Raw genomic sequence first — 24,319 nt, 5'->3', positions numbered from 1 at the left:
TTCCAATAATAGAAATTACGATTTATAGAAAAACTTTATTTTGCTCAAAGAGTATCCAGTGAACTTGAAATAATTTTATTATAATAGTACATTTTTGTGCAGTTACACTTCACAAATTAAACAGACCTGAACCAATCACACAAAATTAGATCCCATTGATGCTGTGGTGGTACGGAGGTAGAGTGTGTGACCTGTGTACAGAGACCTCAGTCTTTAGCATGGCTGTCATGGGTTTGAGTCCTGGCCTGATAATCCTTGCTGCATGTCTTCTCCTTCTCTCTCACAACGTACTTTCCTGTCTGACAATTTTCCAATAAAACCACAAAAGTTGTTTTTTTTAAATGCATCTATTCATTTGGATGTAGAATCTCTGTTAATGTACAATGCATGCCATCTCAAGGAACTTTAGAAAAAAAAAATCCAGTCAAACATACTTTCCAATTGATCCTGGCCTTTGAGGTTCATAGTTTCAATTTGCAGTTTGTGCCTAAATAATTCTGCTGAAAATGCAATTTTCCTCAACCTCCATGCAGCCAGTGGTGCAAAATATAATTTATGATAAACTGAGACAAACTGAGGTTCTGATAATTTTATAAACTTGTCTATAAAATTCATTTTTTGATAGAAAAAAAGGAATTACCTTGAAAAGTTTATTTGAGCACACAGAAAACGCCAAATGACCTCTGGAAGAGATTATATTCCTGTTTAATAAGTTACAGCGAACTAAAACAGAAACACGTTGCACTGACAAGTGCAAAAACATAGTAAATAGGAGACAACGAACAACATGAATGCACTTAAGAAATGTTTAATTAAAAACATATAAAAACAACTTATGTGTTTAAGGCATTTGATGGGGAAACCACCATGCAACATGCATGATCAACTCCACACACTTTAGTTCTGCATAACTAACACTAGACTGGATTTAATCTTGAGATAAAAAAATAAATAAAAATAGGCTTATTTCTAAATATGCCGAGGATGATCTTATGATAACAAAAAATTAAAGGCCCACAAGTAAGATTCATATAAAAAAAAATGAATACATACAAAGGTATTTTATTTTAGAGAAATGTAAACTGCATTAAAATCTGCACAGCAGTTTAATCTTGGCTGGTCCCTGACACGTAATAAGAGGCTGTTCATTTATTTTATTTTTTATAAGAAATGTAGATTAAAAACACTGCTTAAAGGCAATTAATAGAACTATGAAGGCTTTAACAACACCAACTAATCTGCTGGGAAAGGTAAAAGAATTTCACTTAGTAACTTTTCAGGTTGCAGGGCAAAACCAAGTCAATAAAATATATTGCTTTGTACCTTTACTTCAGAAAAGGCTTGATGGTGTGACTTGAAATTATTTACAAAGAAAACACGAGGTGAATTTAGAGCAATCTTACACAAAAAAATTAAATATTTTTTCAGAAATTAAACTCTTTAAAGTTAATCATGCAACTGTTCCTTTCTACATGCAAAATTAAAATCTGAGATGTTCTGTATGTATATTTTATACACACTGAGAAACTAATTAAAGAATTGAAATTAATTCATTGAAAACAAAATTAAATCTGCAAAAATGTTTTGTTTTTGTGTAAGAGGTCCCGTAACAAACTGATAACAAAAGTGAAAGGTATGATACAAGTCTGCAGCTGCTGAACTGTGAGAATAAAATCCTTTACTTCTGATTGTTAGAATCGCTGCTGTGAATAGGAGGTACTTGGTTTTTCAAAGCTATGCTCTCAGGAGGTTTTCACTAAACATAATACTCCATAACATCATAACAAACCAAAACTGTACAACTAAAATATTACAAGTGCAAATCAGAGCAGGTGAACATTATGTAGCTACTAGTTTAAAAGGAAACACAGAAAAAAAAAAAAACTTTTTTACTTTGTTTCCACTCTGAAATAATCAAATATTTGTGTTTTCTACATTAGTAGTTTCAATATATAATATTCCAATCACATCACCTTTAACAAAAACATACCTTTATCTAATAAATAAAATAAGTCTAAATAAGTCCTTCACGTTACATTGCAGAAAATAACATTTGGAAAACTATAATCTGATTTTAAAAAGTATTTACGCTTTAATTTGCATGTCAAAGATCACATTAAGCTTCATCACAGCACGTAGGCGTTATTAGCTCGCAAACTTGGAAAGTTTAAGAGGATTTCATAGAGAAAGGAAGAAGCTGCAGATATAAGGTTTGCTTTATTTCACTCCTGATTCTTTTACTTTTTCCAAAATGTTGTATGGCATAAAAAAATATATAAAAATTTGTCTTTACCATATTTTCCGGACTATACATAGCTCTGGAATGTAATGACACAAGAAGAGGGTGAAAACATGTAAGACGCATTGAATTATAAGTCACGTTTATTTAGTAATTGTTAAACATAAGGGGGACCTTGTCCAAACGATATGTCTAAATAAGTGCTTAAGTGTTCAGTTGCTTTTCAACAAGCTCACAGAAACAATCAACTTTGTCTTGGAAGTTTGCTGGCAGTTTCTGAAACTGCGTGTTAAATCAGGGGGTCAGGAATGACTCAGCACAGCCAGTGAAGTGCACAGCGGGGCAGAGAGCAGACGAATGCGGTAAATCCGGAGTGATAGGCGGTTGGGTTCATTGAAGTGGTAAGACCTAGAAGCCCCTTCTGGAAAATCATTTTTATTCATCTCTTTGGCAGCTAGCAGGGCGTCTCTGTGCTGGTAATTGCCAGGATGTCTCTATAAACTGTTCACAAGTAGTTATTCCAGTAGTTTTGAAAGGTAACACCGATAGATAGACATTTCTATCTAGATGCTATCCAGAACACAGCTCTAGCTGTCTTCTTTTCAGGCCATGATTACATTTCCTCAGGCTGCAGAAGGGAATGTTTAATTCTTGGGTCATGTCCAGCAGTATGATTTAATATTTAATGCATCAGTCAAAAAAATGCATCATGAAGAGGGGAAAAAACCTGCATAACTCGCTCCTGACTGTAAGACACAGGACCAGCCAAACTATGGAATATGGTGCAACTCATAGTCCGGAAAATACAGTAATCATAATAAAAACTGATTCCAGGTTTTATTTTTTACGGAATGCCTCGTTTAGTGGATTCCAACATATGAGCACAACTTAAAGGTGCTAAGGCCCATTTATGTTGAAAAAAAATTTTCTGTTTGAAGATGGAAGCCCTTGCAAGAAAACTGACAAGTTTTTTCTAGGCTTGGAGCATTTGAAGTGTTGCATGCAGGTTATGAACACTCAGAGACCACTTCATGTTTGTCCGGTGTCAGGGATGTTTCCGAAAGAGGTGCTGTGATGAAGCTGGCGCTCAACTGGAGCTTCAGTCTCTCCACTTCGTACTTGTGGAGGTACTCCTGGATCAGGTAACGTTCCCGTTTAATTCGCGCCTTCACATCTGACGGGACATCTGGTATCAGCCAGGCGACAAAGAACTTCACCACAAAGACCACATGCTGTAGAAAAACAAACAAACAAACAAACAAACAAACAAACAAACAAAAAACAAGAGGCAGAGATTTACATATTGGCCAGATATTGGTTTTGAGAGCTTAAGTTTGGAACAGAGCTGCGTTGTCTTACTTCCATGATAATAATGAAGGCCATTTTGGCTGCCAAGATGTGCCAGAACTGCATAGTGTGGGTATACTGCCTCTCATGGCCTGGAGGGTAACGGTAGTCTCGATATCTACAAATTACAAAAAAAAAACACAAAGACATCACAAAAATATTGTTACACCTTAAAGTTTTTAAAAGTCTATGAGCCAGAAAAATGCTTGCAAACATTTAAAGATTCCTTTCACATGTGATTTCAAAATTTTGCATCAACAAAAAATCTAAAAACCTAAAATTCTTATGGCTCTGGCTACAACTTTAGGTCATCTTCATGTCTGCTGAGCGACATTCCTACAGCATGATGTCGCTCTGCTGATTTCAAATGACATCCAAGAAAACTCTTGTCACTAATTGTGACTACTGAAGCCTGCTTGTTGCACTAGAGTAACTGAATACAAACACATGCTAAAGTACCGTAGCGTTTATTAATAAAGAAATCTAAAAACCATGAATAATTTGCATTCTACTTCAAAAGAATGGGCTACTGTCTGCTGATCTTCCAAATAAAATGCCAGTAAAATGTTGGACGTTTGTGGTCAGAAGGTGAAAAAGTCCGATTAGTAGGTAAAAGTACATTTGCAATGTATTGCTCTCTGACAACCAATTATAAAAGAATGAAATAAAATGTCCTTGCAGAGAGCAGCAGTGGCACAGATGAAATCCACGAACCGCACTATGATTGTCCAGACAAACACAATCTCTGAAAGTAAAAATGATCCCCTGCAGTAGTTTGGGCTAATGCTCACAGTTTCTTCCATACCTTGCATTGGAGATGAAATTGTGCAACAAAAAACCCATTCATCTCTTTACGACATGAGAAGTAAATCACAGAGCAGGAAGTGAACCGAAAAAGGATTTTAAAATCAAAGATTTACAGAAATCCCTCAACATTATTTTCTTTTCTCTACAAAAATAAAACACTAAAAACCTCTGTGACATAGGAAAGTATCTGAATTCACACGATTCAAACAAAGAAGGATTAAATGAACGAAGTCTCAGTTTTGGCACTTTTAAAAATGTACCTGCATGTGGTAGTGGAGTTATGCCAATTGTCCTCAGGCATGTTGTCTGGATGTATCTGCGAAATGTTGTACACTGACAGGCTGTTATTGATATAGCCGCTCATGGTGGCATCTTTACTGTAGGCATACAGGTATACCATCCGGGGGATCATGTCTGAGGTAAAAGCCATGATAAAAGCCTGGGGGAAAAAAGTGAACGGGAAATCTTCTTAATAGATGGTGTTTAAAACTATAAAAAGCAACTCAAGAAAATGTAGAAACATAGACGTACATTGGTGACAACAGATAAAATCGCCACTGAATTGAGGATCTCCTGCCACGCTCCGATGTTTCGGGCTTTGGATGCCACTGGTCGCCTGAACTGGGTGGTGAACTTCCAGGCGTCCACTCTGATTTCAAGGATGTTGTTACACAGGGCAAGTAGGGGAGCCAAGGGGAAGGAGGCCACAAACAAAGTGATGAAGCCAAACTGGATCACTGGGAAGACATGAAGAGGGGCCATGAAAAGAGAAAAAATGGTGCAGCAAAACAATTAGAAAGTTATTTCAAGTGGCATCACTTGTATGTGCTGCATTTGTCTTTATCTATTTGTCTCTCACCCATCTCGAGGTACTCGTAGAACAGGCCAATCTGGCTAAAGTTCAGCAGGACGTAGTCCTGCTCCCAGCGGCTGTAATGGTTCTCCGGGTTGTGTCGTCCCTTTCTGCTGCTCCACCAGTTACGCATCAACCTGTCAACAAGCCACAAAGACAAATACAAATAAAATGAATACCAACTCAGGTGGCAATTTCATTCTGATATAAACGGAAAGCTAAATTTGTGTATATACTCTGTGTATCTATTCTTAGCCTCCAAAATATGACGGAAATAGAATATTTTGACCCTGCTAGGAGAAAATGCAACTTGTTTCTTGTTTATTTCCTTCAAAAGTGATTCTCTCAGTGGAGAGATTGTAGAAATGCTAACTTGTGTTTAGTGTTAAAATATAAATCCAATTTCTTTAAAAAAAATCTTTTTTTATTTATTTAAAAATTGCTCCATGTAAATGTTAATGACAATGGTAATTGTTGAAAATATCTATTTTGTTTGTGAAAAACTGAAAATGAGGCTGAAAAGATCCGATGGACTCACGGGAGCAGAGCCTCCTGAATGTTCCCCCACACCTGCTTCCCAGCCATGACGATCACCAGCTGCGTGGTCAGCTCAATCAGACAGCCACCAGGATCACACTGGGACAAGGAGACTCTTTATTCCACACGAAACCCTCCGTGTCCTCCGCCAGACGTGAAAAGGCACGTGAAAAGATGATCCGCAATGAATGAGATACCTCACCTCTTCGTTCCTCAGTTTGGTCAAATTCCCAAACATGTAGGAGTACTTGCCGGGATAGCCCACAAACTTCCCTTTGAAGAAGGCCACGTAGAAGCAGGACGAGTAGTAATTGACAAACTGGAACAGAAACATCTTTATCGTCAGCCGGTTCTCGTATTCCAGGTGAGTTTTGGGGATTTCTGCAGCAAAGCAAATGAAATTTTCAGCAAAAAAAAAAAGAAGTCTGGCATGTTGGACTCTGCCTTAAATCGGTTTAATCTCTTTACCCATGTCAGTGATCCAGATGGCCACTTTTTCGTAAAAGAAGTTCAGAATCATGATTATGACAAAATTAATGCAGGAAGCAGTGACGGATGTCGCGAGCTGCGGAGTGATGAATCTCCCCACCAACTGGATCTTTCTCATTGGATCCTTAATGATGCTTGCAAAGGCGGCATAGACAGCCAGCCTGTAGGCTATCACCCCAATGATACAGGCTACAATCATAGAAATCTGCGGAGAGAGACATGCACATGTGGAAGAGCTACCAGAATGTGGCAACAAAGAAGATGTGGATTTATATATATTTTTTTCAGTTACCCAGAATATGACGGTGGCTCCAGAGAAGCAGAAACGTGCACACTTGGTCGTGACGGGAAGATATGGCTCCATTTCCTGAAAGATGAGTTCTAATTTACTTCCTGTTGAGTGTTATTAGGAGGAAATGCATCCAAACGATGTTTAAGGGCTTCCCAGCTAAAATTAGCAGATATTTCTTATAATTATGAAACTTTTTTTTATTTATATTTTATATTTGAAATCTAACAATAACTGGACACAGTTATTGTTAGGTCGGGTTGTAGGTCAGGTTGAATAGCTACACAAACAGAAATATTTGTCTCATACCTTACATGCACCACCACCATTTCTCAAATTTACCCCACAAAAAAAAAAACAAAGCAGAGTATATTGATGTCATTGGAACATTACAACTCAAAAACTGCTGGAATGAGTTTAGTAAAGCTCTCTCTGATTTTGAGGTTTTGCTTTTTGGCATTTTTCCATTATTACCAACCTTTTTTCCAAGCCTTGCACATTTTTAAATTTGATGCATCTGTCTAAACTTCTAATCAGAGACCTGTAGCTCAAAATCACATCTATGTCTCTAATAAATGTCTAAAAAGAATTTTAGATCGATAATTTTTTACATTAAAACCTAATATGGACCAAATTTAACCCATTTATTTTAGAACTTTTACGGCTTTATTCAGATGTATGGTTTTAAAAAGTATCGATAGCTTTTATCGACACTGTTATATATGTATATTAGCAAAACATAGGTTTTTATATGTTGTTGAAATGATGGTATCACTCACTTGAGTGATCTTGTTTCGTCTCCTGTTTGTGCATTTGATCTCGAACTCTGGGCGGATTTGAAGCTGCTGCTGCTCCTCCTCAAAATCCACCAGATCCCATTCGTACTCGAGTCGGGCCTGACGCCGCTTCCAAAACTCCAGGAACAGAGTTACTGCCAAAAAGGTTTATAGAAAAATACATCAACATTGATAAATATATATATTTTTAAAAACAACTTATTGATACATTATAATGTAATCTGTATCCATTTTTTCTGAAATAAGTCGTTTTTTTCAAGCTGCAGAATGTCGCTTGTGTCGGATTTTAATTGACATGAGGTGCTGCCCGGTTCCTGGAGAATAACATAATTGTGCTGGCAGGTGTTTCTGGAGCAGTTTGGTTAAAAGGTTAAATCTCTTAGTGTGAAAAGGTTCAAACTGTAAAACAATGGGGGGGAGTTTGCTGGATCTCTGGACACTCACCCCAGATCCCCATAAATATGGCAAAGAATACGGTTCCCTCGTTGTCAAACAGATGGGATTGCTGGAAGATAGAATGACAAAAAAAAAAAAATGGTCCAGAGAGAAGCAGAGGATTTTCGGCACAAATACTGAGACATACTGTCTACTCAGCAGGTCGCTGGTGATTCGATCAAGATGGTGTCATTAACTGTGCTCAGTCTAAACCCGTTTTAAATGAATATATTTGATAAGACATTATTTCATGAGGACAATAATAAAACATAAAACCATGTTGGCAGCTTAAATTCAACTGAAAACTCCCCAACTGCATTTTGATGTCATTTGTATTTAACGCAGTACTGCAAACTTTATTGTTTCTATCAAAAATATTTACCCAGGACGAGAAACAGGTGGAGTTGAGCTTCCAGAAAGGACACTTTTTGTCACAGAGAGGACACATCAATATGCTGCCGCCGATCTCGGCATCACAGATTTCTTCACTAAAAGCAAGAAGAAAACGCATTTCCCTCTTTTAGAACAAGATGACATAGGATTTATTCATACTGTACGAACTTAATCATTTGAAGGAAGGGAATGTGTGGTGACATTTCTGTAAAAAGTGGGCAAAAGTATCTATAATCAGCTCAGGCAAAACAGCCCAACAAATATAAACTGGATTTGGTTTTCTGTCCCGAGGATGTATTGACCTTGATTTGTTGTTGCCGTAGCTGAGCGCTCCATAGGTGAAACATATAACACCCATGACGGCTGCAAAGAACAGCATCTCAGTGTAGAAGCCCAGCCAAGCAAAATAGATCCCGATCTTTTCTCCATAATACTTCCTGTAAGAAACAAACATACAAGAAAATGAAAAAATAAATATATAAATACATAACAAGTAGGCATGTGTAAAATCTCGTGTGAAAATCGATTACTTGATCAGGTTCAGAGGCTGCTCTTTGTAAAAGCAGAGAAACCTTGCCCAGTGCTGGTACAAGTTGAAGCGTTCGCTCTCACACTCTGCATTTCTTGCCTTTTTCCAGTAGCGACACTGAAAACCAGAGGGACATTAACACAATTATGATCATCTTCCAGTAAACTAAGGATGCGATTGTTGCATTCTTGATGGAAATGGTTTGTTTTTTTGGTTTCGTTACCAAGTATCCAAGCTGAACAACCACTACACAAAGTAGGGGAGGGGTGTGCAAAAATGCTGCAAAAACCTGGTTGCATAAGTATACACATCCTTAAAATAGCCTTTTCCGAATGCATTTCTGATCATTTTAATTCATAAATGAATATAATGTTAATTATATTCGATTTTAAATATATTCTAAAGAGTCAGATCCAGAGACATTAAATCTGTTTTAAATAAATAAAACAAAATCTCAGCAGTTCTAAAGAAGCGGCAGCAAAAGCAAAACTGGATAGAAAAGATGGAGCAAAGAAACTCAACAAATAAATTCCCAGCATCTACGCAACCCTTCAGTTTGAAATAATCAGCCTTACATCGTGAAGGGGAAAGGCTGCTGTATATGTCCCGTTGTTGAGTAATCGCTTGATGCCCGTCTTCTCTCTGTCCTTTTGACCCTCTCTGTAGTATGGAACACGAGCCAGGATGTAAAACACCTGATAGCAAGGAAGATATTTTGCGAAAGCTTAGAAATTTTAATATAGTTTTTAAATACACAAACATCTTCACAAATTATTCAGCGTAAAAACTCAATCAAATCAGACCAGCATGAATGTCTTATACTTACAATTCTGTTTCTTGTGGATGGAGGGAAGAAAGTTTCTTTGTCATTGATGAGGAAGAAGTCCACCTTATTCTTGTCAAAGGGGTAGGTGAAGTGGTCCGTCTGGGGGTGCATGATGTGGTCGGGCAGGCGGAAAGGGCAGGACAGCCAGTCCAGATGGACGTCCTGACCGTGCTGCATGTCGCTCTCTTTGAAGGGAACTTTGATGTTCAGGACATCCGCGTATGTGGCGAGCACTTCCCACGGCGCGTGGATCTTTAAAAAGTATGTCTTGTGGTCTTTCGCCTCCTGACAGAGAAATAATTTGAACGCATCACCAGCAATATGTGCCGGACACTGAACAATCCCTTTAAGAAGGTTTCAGTTCATTTTTATGCACCACAAAAAATATACACTAGATGGCGCTGGCACTTAACAGTTGAGACTCCTTACAGATTTGTCTTCTGTCTCCAGCTCAAGACCTTCTTTTAGAAGGTTGGCCTCAAATTCCTTCCTCCTTTCCTGAAAGTAAACATAAGAGCTCACTAATTTCCAACATACTCCACCAAATAAGAGAAATTAAAATAAGGTTTACATCAGCATCCACTGCAAATAAGCCTACTTGCTTGTCAAAATGAAAATGTAGTGTAACTGTAGTAGTCAGGGCAGTGAGGTGCTGACAGAGTGACAGACATTGAGAAAATTTGCAGATGTTGTTTGCCAAACCTCTTGTGCATGCAAAATGGATTTCAAGAGAAACAGTTATTTGTGTCCAGACCACTGATTGATCTGTTTGGTTAAGGAGCTTTTTCATTATTAAAAGATTTCTTGAGTTTCTACTTGTTCTCAAAGTAATAAAAGTTTCCTCTAATTAATCAGGGCCTGAACTGAGAATTAAAATGAAAAAGCAGCAGAGATCTAACGTAAATTTTGAAAGAACTACTTTAGGGGAGAGAATCAGATTTGTCTCCTTTGAAATAAAATTTAGCAAATGCCTCAATACATTGTAGTGTCAACAAACTTAAATTTTTTTTTTTTTTTAAATCTTAAACTTGTAACCAGTTTTCATACAGCCTCGTGTACTCATGCATTTCATTAACCTTTTTTTCTCTGTTTCACACCTCAGCTACTTTGGCCACTTGAGGGCACCAAAAACAAGATACAGGAAATACAAACACAATGGTCTATGTCACAGTAGATCTTTTTGTTGTTATTGTTTCTGAATTATATATACATTTTTTTTACCTAAGCTTAGGATTAGATACAAGATAACTAGTATAGATATTGTCAGGGCTTTGGCTTCAATAAAGAAACAATGCCACAAACATTTTTTGGGATTTTTGCTATTGTCTTTCAACAACAAGCCTATGAAACAACCAGACTTTTATTATGATTAGCTGTAATATGTTTCCTCCCTTAAAGGAAGAATAATACTTGCCCTATCATAGTTGTTTTTATAGATATATAATTTAAAACAACAGTTCATCATATCTATCACATGTCTTCAGAAAAAATCCAGGACCTTACTTCCTCTTTCGAGCATCCGCACTTCTCCTCTGGCATTTGATTGTGTAATAATGTTGGCTGTGTTGCAGTTAGTAAGTGGCAGCACTGAATATTTGCTGAGTTGTCAAGTTATTGAAACATTTTCAAACGTACCTGCTTCCTCTCATCTTTATCATCTACATAAGACAAAACAAAGTCTATTCTGCGAACGCCATCCCTGAAGAACACCGTGTCTCTGTTTGGCTGAAGCCTCTCTGTCTGAAAGAGAAACAATGACGGAACACAAAATATACTGCCATGAATAATCTGACAAAAAATAATCTGTTTGCACAACAGGATTTAACCTTCTGAATACAGTATGTGTAAGAGACCAATAGAAGGGAATATTATTTTGCGTTTTCCTGCTGGGATTGAACTCCGATGTATAAAGTGCCACATCAAACAGGAAGCTGTCCAGTTCCAGTCTGTCATTACACAAAAATAACTTGGTGGAGCAAAAAACACATTTAATGCGGCTAAATCTACTTACATAGCAAAATGTACAATTTTAAACTTTAAGATGATTGAATGCCTAATATATTCTCTGTTGATTTAAACTGATATTCCTTTTTAGTAACTAAAAAATACTTGCAAAGGAGGATTTTAAGATTTTTAACTTAGTATGGCCTTTACTTTAAACTTGAGTGACTTTTGAATTTCACAAGAGTAAGCACTATTACTAAAAGTCACTAAACCACTTTCATTACAGCTGTTTATAGTGAACACATGTCTTATTGATAGAAGAGTCAGTAGTGCAGAGTTCACTGCAAATTAAAAAAGTAAAAGTCTCAGACTGATTTCTATATTTATATGTATATATGTAAAAAAAAAGTTCAAATGAATTATTTTGAGAGAAGGACTGTAAAATTAGCACCACTGCTTAAGAAATGAGTCCTGTTGACCGTGACAAGTTAATAATAGATTTCTTGTACTTTACGGCCAAAAGCAGCTCATGGAGCCGTTAGCTGAACTCCACCCTGCTTGTTTATCACATCCTGACATCCACTAACAGACTTCCTTATAACCAGGGTGCTGCTATGGTTAGTAGCCATAATAACGTTCACATTAAATATCCAATATTGAATACTTAATTCTAACGTCTGAGCTGAGTTATTAGCTTTATTCAAGAAAGCTCCCTCAGTCGACTGGATGTCCTCACATATCACTGAAAACCAAAGCAACGAGTACGGATCTCCAGTTCGAGCAGCTGAAGTTTATTCCTCTCTCGCTGATGAAGTCATGAAAGGAGCTCTTTGAGACTCACAAAGTCTTGTGACTCAGCAATTAAAAGTGACTCAACGTCAGTCAAAAGTCAAAAAGAGCCATCAGCAGAAAGGAAATTTCACAGATATGCAGAAAACTCTGTCAATTACTTTGTGACCCAAGAGAAGGGGATATTTTAAATCCATTCATAGATGTTGAATTTGCAGCGCATTAAAGTCTAAATTTGGACTAATAGTGGAATTTCAAACACTGAAAAATATGTGAATTCACTGAATTGCAAAACGTATGATATAAGCATTTTGTTAGCAAGATAGTAAGAGTGGAAAGAGTTTCACATGTTATTATTGCTTTCAGCCCAGAAAAAGGGAATTGCTGTTGTTTCAAAAAGAAAAAAATGTTCCAGTTTCCTGCTTAAAGCTAATTAAATGTTTTAATTAGCTAATTAAATGTTTTAATTAGCTTTAAGATGCTTAGATACAAATTGTTTATAGGTGTCGACAGAACAGAGGAGCCACTGTATGAAGAAGATGTACTGAACGGTCCAGCTACTTTTAATTCACTGAAAATGCTTTTCATTCCAACTGGGCCTTCAAATGGATCAGAACTTACCTCTGAATGCCCAGGCAGTGGGCCTCCTTCACATAATGCATTGACCCCGTTACCGCTGCTGTCATCTGCAAAACAAAAGCAAACAAATAATACTAATCTGGACAAAGTAAGTTCAATCAGTGTGGAGGTTTGCAGTGAAGTTCGCATGACAATTTTCCTTACACAATAAAGAAATAGGATGTCATAGATAATAATTCAAACTCCTGAGATATTAATCAACTTTAAAAAGTATAGTAAGTATAAATGAAATAGGCCTTTCATCTGTTTTACAGCAATTGTTGGTAGCAACTGAGCTGGCATTTTAAAAAAAAACTTCTTAATTTTATTACAGCTGATTAAATTTTCCATTGAAATTTTGATCAACAAGAATAAGTGTGAGAACATGTTAGTGCTCTAAAAGATTAGTTTATTTTCAGACTTTCCAAACATCTTTTCAAGGGCTTTAGATGATACTTACCTCCACCAGCGAGCAGGCGTCTCTTTTATTGCTTAATGGCTGTGGGGTTTAAGCTAATTTTGGATTTCACTTGTTCATTTGTTTACACAAATGCTGTTTGCATATCGTCTTGCTGTATTTCATTATCAGATGTGATATTAACATCTTGTCGGCTGGAACAATACTTGGTCAAATGGAAACTATGTGGGGAAGTTTTTGCATTGTTTACAAAATTGCACAGGAAGTAACATGATGAAATCCAAGAATTGATTTCAAAAACAACCACCCAGTTTTTCTAAACACAAAGAAAGAGAACGATGATTTCCAAAATGATAACCTTCTCCCCTCAGCCTAAAACCGTAGTAATTAAACTGAGCCAGTGCGCGCTTGAATTATATCCTTTTAGGATATGGGATGTGCTGCAGAAGAATGATGTTCACACAAAGCCAGTGTAATAATCCAGATCCAGCTTAGACAACCTAAATTTAACAACAAACCAATAACAATTTATCAGTTTTCAACAGACCTTTACTATTTTAGCAAGCACTCAGCATCAAGAGCAATGAGTAGCACAAAGACCAGAGCGCACACACACGCATATTTTGTACACTGACACACTGCATTCCTCCCTCTCCCTGCGTGGCTGAGTATGGCACTGGAAATGTGCTCATGAAGCACTGCTCTGCCCGCTCTCCTTTTATTCCCGAATGGTGGGAAAAGCAATGCTTCCTGTGGGGGAGGCTGCATGAAGACACTGGAGCGAGGGAGGAGCTGGCGGCTGAGGCTGCTGCTGCCGCACCACGAGACTGACCTCCCCTTGAACGAAACAAAGTCTGGAAAAACACGTAGGTCTAAAGGCTCCTGCTGCTCCGAGACAGCTGCACAGGCTGCCAACTTTCATTTGACAAGCAGTAGCCTGAGCCAATGAGACAAAAGCGGTCATGGAAGTTCAACTTAAGGTCTTGAGCCTCACTAGAAAGGAAGGGGTATGAGTTAGAGTCTCTCTGAAGATTCAAAAAGCCTACATCACTTCATGAAACTCGTGGGAAGAGTGATTGGCCCTTTGCCTCAATCTTACTTATTTCCAAGCAACAATTTTCCTTGTTCCTTTTTTGTCTCAGTATTTTGGCCTCCCTCCAACTACACTGGCAGCGATCAGAGGCCGGCTTGAGCAAACAGGAGCAAAAGGCCAGTTTAAATCTAAAGAGGTACAAATAACTGGAAACTTCAGACAACTACACCAAAGTTAGTTATCCTTCTCATGCTTTTCTTCAAAAAGTTACATTTTAAATTTAACTTTCCTGTACTTCATTTTCTAACCCACGTTTTACTAGGTGATCTTAATGGGCCATTTGTCTATTTACAGAAGATCCCCTTTGAATTCATCCAATATCAGACTGCCAGCCCTCTAAAATCAATAGCCCCTTCATCTGAGTGATACTTAGCATTCTGTGAAATTAAATTAGTTGACAAAATTATAACAAATACTATTTAAAAGTACCTTTTAACTTATCTAAGGTTTTGCTGTAATATATTGAGGTAATAAAATGTCCTTGCTACAGAATATATGACTGTCATCTGTAAGAGATATTATAATAACCTGGCAGGAATTGGTAAAGAGAGCAACTCAACCACAAAGTGGTAGGGTGACAGAGGCTCTGGTGGTTGGAGTTTGTTCTGTAACTGGTGGGTTGCCGGTTCAACCCCCTGTTCTGTCTGTCTGGGTTGTTGAGTCCTTGGGCATGACACTTCTTGCCTTGCATGCTAGTGGTGGTCAGAGGATGTGCATAGAAACAAGGATCCCAATGTGTCCCAAAATGTTATGGACAAAAACAATAAATGAATTTTAAAAAAGTCAATTAACAATGTTAATTAAACCTATATGTTAAAAATTGCAATAGCAAAACAACATCATCAAGATAAACAAAGATAATGTAACTCTAGCTTTCTTAAATGGAAGCAAACATCTGTGGCACGATCCCTGACTTTTCAGATCAATATGTTTCATGTTTATATGTAAATTGAACCACATCAGGGTCATGATGAGATCTGCAGTATAATAAATCCCTTGTAAAAGTCAATACCGACATAAACAAATTGATGTTCATTTGGTGCAGTTCGAGTTTGCCACTCAGTCTTTCGAGATCTGAGAGGATCTCTCAGATCACAGATAATTATATTATTTCATTCAATCGTTAAAGTCAAGAAAAGTTTGGGATCTATGGATTTCTCTGTAGATGTTACGCCCCTATTGGTCTAGGGGTTCAGGGCATAAAAAAATGTCCAGAGAATAGGAGGGATAAATAAAAAGATGATTTATTACAAAAAGAAACAAAGTTATCACAAAAACAAGACAGAATACCACATAATCCAATTAAAACAAAAGAAAGAGCTGACAGCATAAAAAAAGGGTAAGTGCGAAGTAAATCAAAGTGCCCAAACAAGTCAGTCCATAGCAATTCAAATAAACCAAAAGGAAAATGAAAAAAAAACAAACATACGAAAGGAGCAGCAAGCCTCCTAAGTACAAGTGTCTGGCTTGTGTTGTCACCCAAATCAAAGTCAACCTGCTGTAGCAGAACAAACAACCAAAATATTCACAAAATTGTCAAAGACAATCACAAATCAAAGGTGGGGAACAGCGGAGCAAAACCTCCTCCTACAAGCTGTCCCCCCCTGCGGAAATGATTCCAGGAGCCTTTTATAGAACCAGGTGAGTCTCATTAACATCTGGTGGCTTGCAGTTCCCTTCTGGTCCAATGGGTGTAGTTCCTGCAGCTTCCAGGTAGCCAATCAGGAGATGAGCCATCACAGCTGAACCTGCATAACAAAACCCTGCACAGATCCAAGAGGCCAGGGGCTGTAACAGTAGAAAAATAGAAAAAATAGAAAAATCTTTCTGATTTTTTCATTTTGTAGTTTGTGTTCAGCTTCTCTGATCTATTTTATATTATTTCATTTTATTATTTAGAAGACTCTCATTTGCCTCTGCTATCAATTACCCGTTCCTTGCTTGCTGATAACATCCTCCACCTCATATTAGTTGTAATCATTCATCAGTATAAATATCCTGTTTTCCGGTCAGTCGTTCTCAGATTTTTGCTGTTTCTTCTTCCTGTTATCATTGGCTTCAACTTTTGGGATGGATTCAAATGTTTCTGGTGTTGCTTTTTTTTTTTTTTCTAAAATTGTCTATTTTGTTTATGTGCAACAATTTACTCATATAAGTCTTGTAAGCCTACAGTTGACATACATTTAGGGTCTTTAAATTAATAAAACTCAGCATAAGGGACTTGATTTGAATTATGCTATAAAAAATACTCTTGATCTTCTATTCAAAGTTTGGTGCATTTTGTGACATGAGTCATTTTAACCACCAAAGTACCTGGGAGAGTATCATCAGTATCAGCAATACTCTAAATGAACAGAGTTCAGTGGAAGACACTTTCAGAGGAGGAAGTGACTTGTGCCAAGAAATAAATTACAACAAGAATGAGCTGATTGGCTTGGCAGTGCTCCACACAAGTATTTCCATCATCCCTCTCAGAACAAAGTTCCGTGCTTTGCAGCATATGTGAACCCAAGCAGTTCTTCGCTGTATAATTTTACATTTCAGCAGTTCTTCGCTGTATAATTTTACATTTCAGCATGCATAATGTCAGAACTGCAGTCCTGTCTCGGTGTAGCACCTCCTGAGTCACTGAAATGAATATTCTGAAAGACAGCCAGCATCTCTCTGTGTGTGTTGTTTTCCTTGTTTTGCTATTTTTGTTACAAAAAGATGTATAACAAGAAAAAAAAAATCTGTCAGCCACCCACTTACTCAAGCAAACAAGAAACTATCACATTCACTGTCATCTGTTTCGCACTGGTAACACCCATCTGTATGAAATTGCAGAGCAAGATGCAGGAGCAAGAACTGCATTTAAACAAGTCATGTCAATCGTGTTACCCTCATTACGACACACTTGCGATCTTCTTACTGTAGAAAATCATTGCATGCACCACTGCAGGAACGGTGCTAAAGCCATGAACACGTCCCCTCTTCTGGTTGTCTGTGCAACCAGAAGAGGGATACAACCAGAAGCTGAATGATGAAAGTTGACTACAAGCAGACAGACAGACATGCCGACGTTTGTATCTCCATGACCTGAAAACAGCAACGCACTTGTGCATCGGAGAACAGTAATAAGGTCGACCAAAGATGATAGTCCAAAGATGTGAGAGCAGCTTGTGACAAGAGACACGGCGCTATATGATGACAAAAGAACAGACAGCAAGGCATGACATGAAGCCTCTGATCTGCCCATACCTGAGTGTAAGTTTATCCTGAATGCAGTCAGAACAGCAGGGCCATCTTCAAAGGACAGATAGAAAATGGTTAGAGACTAGAATTAAACTGGAAAATGTAGCCTTTTTACTTAAAAAGGCGAGACAGACAAACACAAGCAGTGCAGCTCCACTTTGGCAATTTACTACATGCGAGTAAAAGCACTGTATTTGATCAAAAGATGATCAAATACACACTTCCGTTTGCTGTGTACTTCTGAGTGGGTATCAAGACAACAGATTTTCACTATGACTCAGACAGGCTGTGTAGGAACGTACTGCTTGCAGGATCCTTTCACTCAAACCAACACATCATTTGTTTTTCTGGTTTTCAAGAGTTGTGTTTCTTTGCGCTCCAAAAATATGAGGTGTAACTAAACACAGCAATAGGTTACAACAACATGAGACACTTCTCAAGAGGAGAAATGTCAAATTTTGCAACTTCACTCTTAGCAAATGTTTGATTAATGCCAAATCGTCTCAAAGAGTACGAAGTGCAGAAAATGAAGTATTAATGAGCAAATTATTTTGTTCAGCATATTGTAAGAACAAGGTACAAAACAAAAAATGATCTCACAACTGATTTGTGCAAGTGTGAAAATCTCTCAACACTTTCAAAAATTAGAAAACCAAAATGACCATAAAGTCATAAGTGTTTATATTCAAACAGCAACGTTTATATATAAACACTTATGGCAAGCAGTGAATCCTGATAGTGCAGGAGATATGCAGTGCCCTGTGTCAAAGAGAAGCCACAACATCCTGAATCTACATCCAGCCCTACGTCTTCTCTGACAAGACGTCATCTCTATCTCACACAGCACATTTCCTGCTAAGCCTGCAGCTTACAAAGTACTAAAGGAAAATTTGATAAACTGCTCAAGTCGAGAAGTAGCTTCTTATAAATAACGCTCCATGTTTTGAAGTTTGAAATATGTTTTGAAATGGACTTTCACATTGTAAATTCACATTTTCTGACAGTAAATAGGAAACAAAACAGATTGTGATCACAAAGACCAGATAAAACTTTGATAAAGTAGCAAAAGAAGAAAAAAGAAAAAGTCTTACTGTTCGTGTTTTCCTGATTAGCCCCCCTAAAAATACTAACTTCCTCTCGTATCAATAGGATATTGTTGTCCCAAAGAAAAAAATAACTTCCTGATTTTATTCTGAAGCATAGGAGGCCAAGACTGGTTAGGATTGTATGTCACCTTCAGATATCGCAGTGTAACTTATATAAAACATAATACTAGATCCAAAACATGAGTCAGGTAAGCGGGAAGACTGAAGAAAAAGGATTATAATAAAAACATTCTTTGCAAAACCTGTGCTGTGACACAGAACGCTTAAATAACACGACTGAAATTAAAGGCAAAAATAAGAACAACCTTTGTGTCTTTTAACCTGCAACTGAATCCTGAAACATTTTTGAAGAGCTACTATGCACCAAAAATGTGTTTGCTTTCAAATTAATTGATATCTTAATAACGATAATTATCTACATGTCTTTCACATGATTGATTTTATTCCTGTTCTATGAAAATGAGTGCAAAGTAAACAAGTAAAGGTAGAAAGGCACATGTGCGTAAATTCTGATCTACAATTGAATCTAAGATAAATTCTACAATTGCATCTAAATGAATATGAATGCTATTGAAAGGGCAATTTATTCAGTGATTAGGTCCTTAGAAAATTACATCTTAAAACAAATAGTGTGTAATGATCATGCTGTGTCCGAAAAATATCATGTGGGGCTTCGCTTACTTGACAGTTGAAAAGCAGGCAGTCACCGACATTGTTTAGATGACACGCTAACCAACAAAAGGTCATTGATTTGTATTTAAGCATGTTCATAGAAAGTTGAGTGGAAGAAAAAGTGTCAGACAAATGGTTACAAATAATGTAAAGTCCATTGAAATGTTTATAGAAGAGTCACAAGCTGTGGACTACTGTCCGAGGAGCTAAATTTAGTGAAATTGTCTGGCATAAACCCCCTGGAGAATCCATGCAGTATTCTCAAAAGGAGAATGATACATCTGACCCTAAAACACAGAGGAGCTGACCTCTGCATGTCAGCAACTTATGCAAAAAGAACTATAAACAAGTACTGAGTAAGTTTTCTTTACATATATATATGCTTTTCATGCAGACAATATTTTCTCTATTTAAAAAAAATAGAAACCGGAAAACATTTGATGAATTACTGTATTTGTCTACTACCTAAGTCCAGAATCCAAACCTTTCGATTGGGATCGTCTTTTGCAGAAGGGAAATCTTTTGCTGTCTCATCTTGTTTTGCGGATCTCTCTGACCGGATAACGCAATTACAAAGCCTGTTTCCATAGCGACTCCTTTTGCTCTGCTTCACCTCTGACAACAAGATGACTTCACTGGCTATGTGAAAGACAGTAAAATGAGATCGCTGCCAATGAATGCAAGTCTTAAAAAAAATCTATAGAATTACCAGTAAGAGAAGAGCTACTTAATGTATCTTACTTCCTGGCTGCTGTAATAAAACTGATAGTGTTTAAGTTTATTAAAATGGAAATGTAGGGAACATCAAGTTAAACAGTGCATTCGCCTATTTAAGGTTTAGGGAAATAATGCCCATGTTAATTAAGTGCACACTAGTCAGCACAATATGTTACAAGTATGTAGCAGAGGCTGTCTAGTCACTGTTTGGACAGCTGTGAACAAGGCAGCACTCCTCAAACACCACATAAAGACAGACAGGGGCCTTTGACATGTCCCTGATAAGAGCCTGAGCAAAGCCTCCGCAGACCAAGAATAGTTTAACTCACAACTCACCCACGTATAATTAAAAGTCTGCCTCCACAAGCAATTACACCAGTAGGTGGTTGAAAATTAAAACACAAAATATTGGGTGTAGAGTTCATTATGCCTGGTGAACTCTGAGTGATTCAACAGGAGTGTTTGTTTTTCCTTTTCCATGATGATCTTCCATGCAGAGCTCATTTACGTAGATAACTACTGAAATTTTGAAGCAAATGCAGGATGGCATTAACCTGATTATTTTGGATCTGTAATCAAAATGGTTCCAGTATGGCAAGGAACCATAGAAGTAAATAAACTAGTGGACAATTTGTTTTCTTTTAACAGGAGATTTTATTTCCTGTTCATTAAACTGTAATTTAAATTTTCTACAAAATATATATTTTTAAATATCTCAAAATAAGAAAAAAAAAATACCACAAAGGACCCTAGGGTTTAAATTGTAAATAATTGTTTTAAAAAACAGCGTGGCCAAATGGTGATAAAGATTACGCTTTGCTGAGGTTATATGTGAAGAACTCAATAAATCCTTACATTTTTAACATGAATACAGTTCTGATCATACATTTGCACATCCTGGTAAAACTCAGTGTCTGAAAAAATGAATGAAAACTGCATGAATACGCCTCCAGAGAGAAGCCGTTAATATGCCAGAGACATGAAGCGCCACTTTTTGCACCAGTCTTGTTGCACTGTATGCAAAACAGTATTCACATAACTTGAAATGAACTAAAGATTTAAAAGTTTACCCTCTACAAAAAGTGTCAAAAGCAAAAAAAAGAGACCAATCCATGATGGTAAAAACTAGGCTATGCAAACATTTGAGTTGTTTCTGTTGCTGTTATGCCTTAGAAATAGAAAGAAAACAACTGTTTAATATTCAGTGGTTTTCACTCAGTGAACAAATTCTTATTATTCATAATATCTAGAAAATCAGAACAGGGTATGTAAAATTAAGAGAACTTACAGTGCATTGTAATGAATACAAATTAAAAAGAATCTTTTAATCACATCAGAAATCTTGAGTATTAATTTTAGCTAATATTGTAAGCAGCATCCTTACTACTTACTTCTTACCCTTGGTGGAGTTTGATCAACCAGCATTAAGCATAAGACTTGTTTATTTGAAGACTTTAAAGGATGAATAAGACTCATGAGATTTTATAACATAAGATATAAATCACGATTGGCATATTCAGTGTTTCAATATTTGATGCTGTTTATCAATCTAATCTGCAATGCCAGCGATCTGTATTTGTAGGTTTTACATTATTATAAAGAATTTTATAGAGCAGCAGGCCTTTGAGTACAATTCTTTTGTCTTCAACATCAGTTCTGTTCACACTTTCCTGCAGATGCATGCACTGAATTATTACAAACGTAATGACTTCCCCATTGTTTACGACAGAACAGAAATCAGTCACCTCATCTCTTCTCTGACCAAAGACACAGATTACATGTAATCAGTTTCTGCTTAATCTCTACATCGTCACACTAGTGGTAACTTCTTTGTGTCTGTTTTTCTTTTTGTCTTTTTTTTTACTTTGAGAAATCCTCAGAAATTGTGTAATTTAATTGCACAAAGATAACCCCATGCAAACGCTCTGGGACAAAGTGTTTTCTAATGAACCTAATGTAAAACCACAAACTGTAGCAAAACTCAGAGTCAGTGAAGCCAGACTATCTCAGAGGAGCCAATTACGCAGAACAGATAAGAAAACAAACATTTATCCACTCACTTTTCTCATTTCTGATTATTACCCTTTTCTGCATTTTAAGAAAAAAAAAAACCCTGCGATCAAGCAGGTCCATCAGTGATTATTGATGGAGTAATGAAGCGACCGCAGTTTTTACCGAACATCTTCAATGCACAATGGACAGGTCTGCCATTGTCCTCCACCCATCACTAACTAATTTCTGACATATATTTTACACAACATCTAAAAGTGGTTTAACACGAGATCATGAAAATATACTTGTGGATCTGTGGTTGTGGTATCCCATTCGCCACAGTGTTCTTATTTCAGTGGGTTGAGGATAACTACCACTGCAGCGTGCTGCTGCAGCTCAAAAGGTGAACGCATGATTCACAAATAATCCCGTTTTGAAAACTCAAACTCGAAGATGTTGCTCATAACGACGAGCTTAAATCACCTGTGAGCTGAGAATCCGAGGCGCTCTGCAGCTCGATCAAAGTTTCCTCCTTCGCCTTTCCCGTTAGTCGCCTCATAGCGGCCAACCGTGTGATTGTAGAGGCGTCTGCACCTCTTCAGGAGCGCAGGGAAGGCGGTGAGGACGCCGCCGCCGCCGTCTCCCCTCGCGTCGATGGAGAACCCGCCGCGCAAGGAGCAGGCATCGGTCAGACGCTGGACGGCTCGAGCAGATCGATGGGAGATCGGTGAGTTATAATCACGTAATGACTCGACTGTCACTGAAACTGTACCCTGCTGAGCTCACGTGCGCGCGCACAGAGCAGGCGCGCATAAAGGGGAGTGGCGGTGCCCTCTTTTTCCGTCGGCAAATATTTTTTTGCTTACAATTATTGTTACGATTCTTCCTATTTTAAACTGTTCATTTGTGTGTCAGAAGGTATGCCAGCTTTCTCTATAATAATAATATTATTATTATTGTTATTATTTTAAAAGAGGTTTGTTTGCTTTTATATTGATTTGTTTTTTCTGAAATTACCGAGGCGCTCACCTGGACGCTTTAATCATGAGAAGTTTCCATCACAATTCCGCCATCTAGGGGCCATTTCTATCTAAATCAAGCTGAGGTGTTGTTTTCTGTAGGTACCCTAAAAAACATTCGGAAAAGGAAATCGTGGGACATGAATTTGTACTTCAAAGACAAAAAGGACACTTGACATCAGTTTAACTGAGGGGTCTTCATGAGATGATGCAAACATGCATCAAATCTAAGTTATTCCAAGCAGCTTCTGTCAAATTCAGATACAAATCCAAGTTCAATACTGCTCCACCCTGCTCCACTACATTTAATAAATGCAGTAGACCATATAGGTAAATAGTCATCTGAGGGAAACAATAAACATTCTTTTTCATTCGGCCACAATACAGTGTTACAGTGGCTCAGTAGGACAAGAAATAAATGTGGACGAAGCACTGGACCAGGCGTACCCCAGCCCAGTCCTTGAAAATATCTGCCCCATCACACCAGAATCAGCCGGCTGAAGACCCTCATCAGCAGATCCCTCCACAGGTCCCTGATGACACTCAGTTCATCTGATTCAGGAGCGTTGAAGACAGAATACATCTAGAAGGATGGCAGCTCTCAATGTCTCGACTGAAAAAAATTGCATCTCATTATTATTTGACTAAAGTGTGTTGAAGCAGAGACAAACCAGCAGGAAAACGACCTGGATTTGAGGATTCCTGCTCTAGATGTGAAATTACGAAAAATAATTACGTTTGTCATTCAGTCTTTGAAATTGTTGTCTCCTTTAACAATCATTCTTCCAGAAAAACAAATCATCTACATTCTCACCACATTCTGATATTTTTTTTAATACAGTTGGAAGTATTTTTTTTTTTTGCATGAAACTTTTTGTCTTAATAGGTGCACTCTACATAGAAATTGAAAATTTATTCATTTTACACATTTGCACAACCCCCTGCGTCTACTTTTTACATTGATACTTTTCGGGTTAATTTGACTCTGCAGTCAAGTTTAAGTGCAAAAAAATATTTTAAAAAATGCCCAATTCTATATGTTTCCTTGCAGTTATGAACCATATTTCACCACACACACACAAACACACCACACCCATACATGCGTATGTGGACGCACACGAACCCATCTCTCACTATTTTCTTTCCTTCACTTGGAAACTGTAAGAAAGCAGGTGT

At 37.5% G+C, this 24,319-nt stretch overlaps 1 protein-coding gene across 2 annotated transcripts; it reads right to left on the bottom strand.

The window, feature by feature from the left end:
• Positions 1–677: 677 nt before the first annotated feature.
• Positions 678–22,899, bottom strand: ano5b (anoctamin 5b). 2 transcript variants are annotated; one of them, XM_055044826.1, is made up of 21 exons: positions 22,608–22,899; positions 17,644–17,688; positions 12,896–12,960; positions 11,177–11,281; positions 9,971–10,039; positions 9,542–9,826; positions 9,291–9,410; positions 8,717–8,832; positions 8,489–8,623; positions 8,176–8,281; positions 7,803–7,863; positions 7,341–7,492; positions 6,565–6,639; positions 6,252–6,477; positions 5,986–6,164; positions 5,785–5,882; positions 5,253–5,383; positions 4,925–5,130; positions 4,654–4,832; positions 3,599–3,704; positions 678–3,471 (listed from the first exon to the last, which is right to left on the bottom strand). In XM_055044826.1, exons 1-21 carry the CDS (start codon positions 22,681–22,683, stop codon positions 3,247–3,249), a joined length of 2,760 nt encoding a protein of 919 aa, XP_054900801.1. In that variant the 5' UTR covers positions 22,684–22,899; the 3' UTR covers positions 678–3,246. The 2 variants fall into 2 exon arrangements, with proteins under 2 accessions (XP_054900801.1, XP_054900802.1); XM_055044827.1 differs by lacking the exon at positions 17,644–17,688.
• Between the last annotated feature and the right edge of the window lie 1,420 nt (positions 22,900–24,319).

The sequence above is a fragment of the Poeciliopsis prolifica genome, unplaced genomic scaffold, assembly GCF_027474105.1.
Source record: "Poeciliopsis prolifica strain line A6 unplaced genomic scaffold, Auburn_PproV2 SCAFFOLD021, whole genome shotgun sequence".
NCBI lineage: Eukaryota > Metazoa > Chordata > Actinopteri > Cyprinodontiformes > Poeciliidae > Poeciliopsis > Poeciliopsis prolifica.
Note: the sequence above shows the minus strand (reverse complement) of the source record. Positions and strands in the feature narration are given on the sequence as shown.

Coding starts and splice junctions, on each gene's coding strand:
- ano5b (XM_055044826.1), bottom strand. CDS start 22,683: ATGAGGCGACTAACGGGAAAGGCGAAGGAGGAAACTTTGATCGAGCTG. Junction 12,961..17,643: donor CAGGATAAACTTACACTCAG/GTATGGGCAGAT, acceptor TTTGTTTTGCAG/ATGACAGCAGCGGTAACGGG. Junction 7,864..8,175: donor CCACCTGTTTCTCGTCCTGG/GTAAATATTTTT, acceptor TCTATCTTCCAG/CAATCCCATCTGTTTGACAA.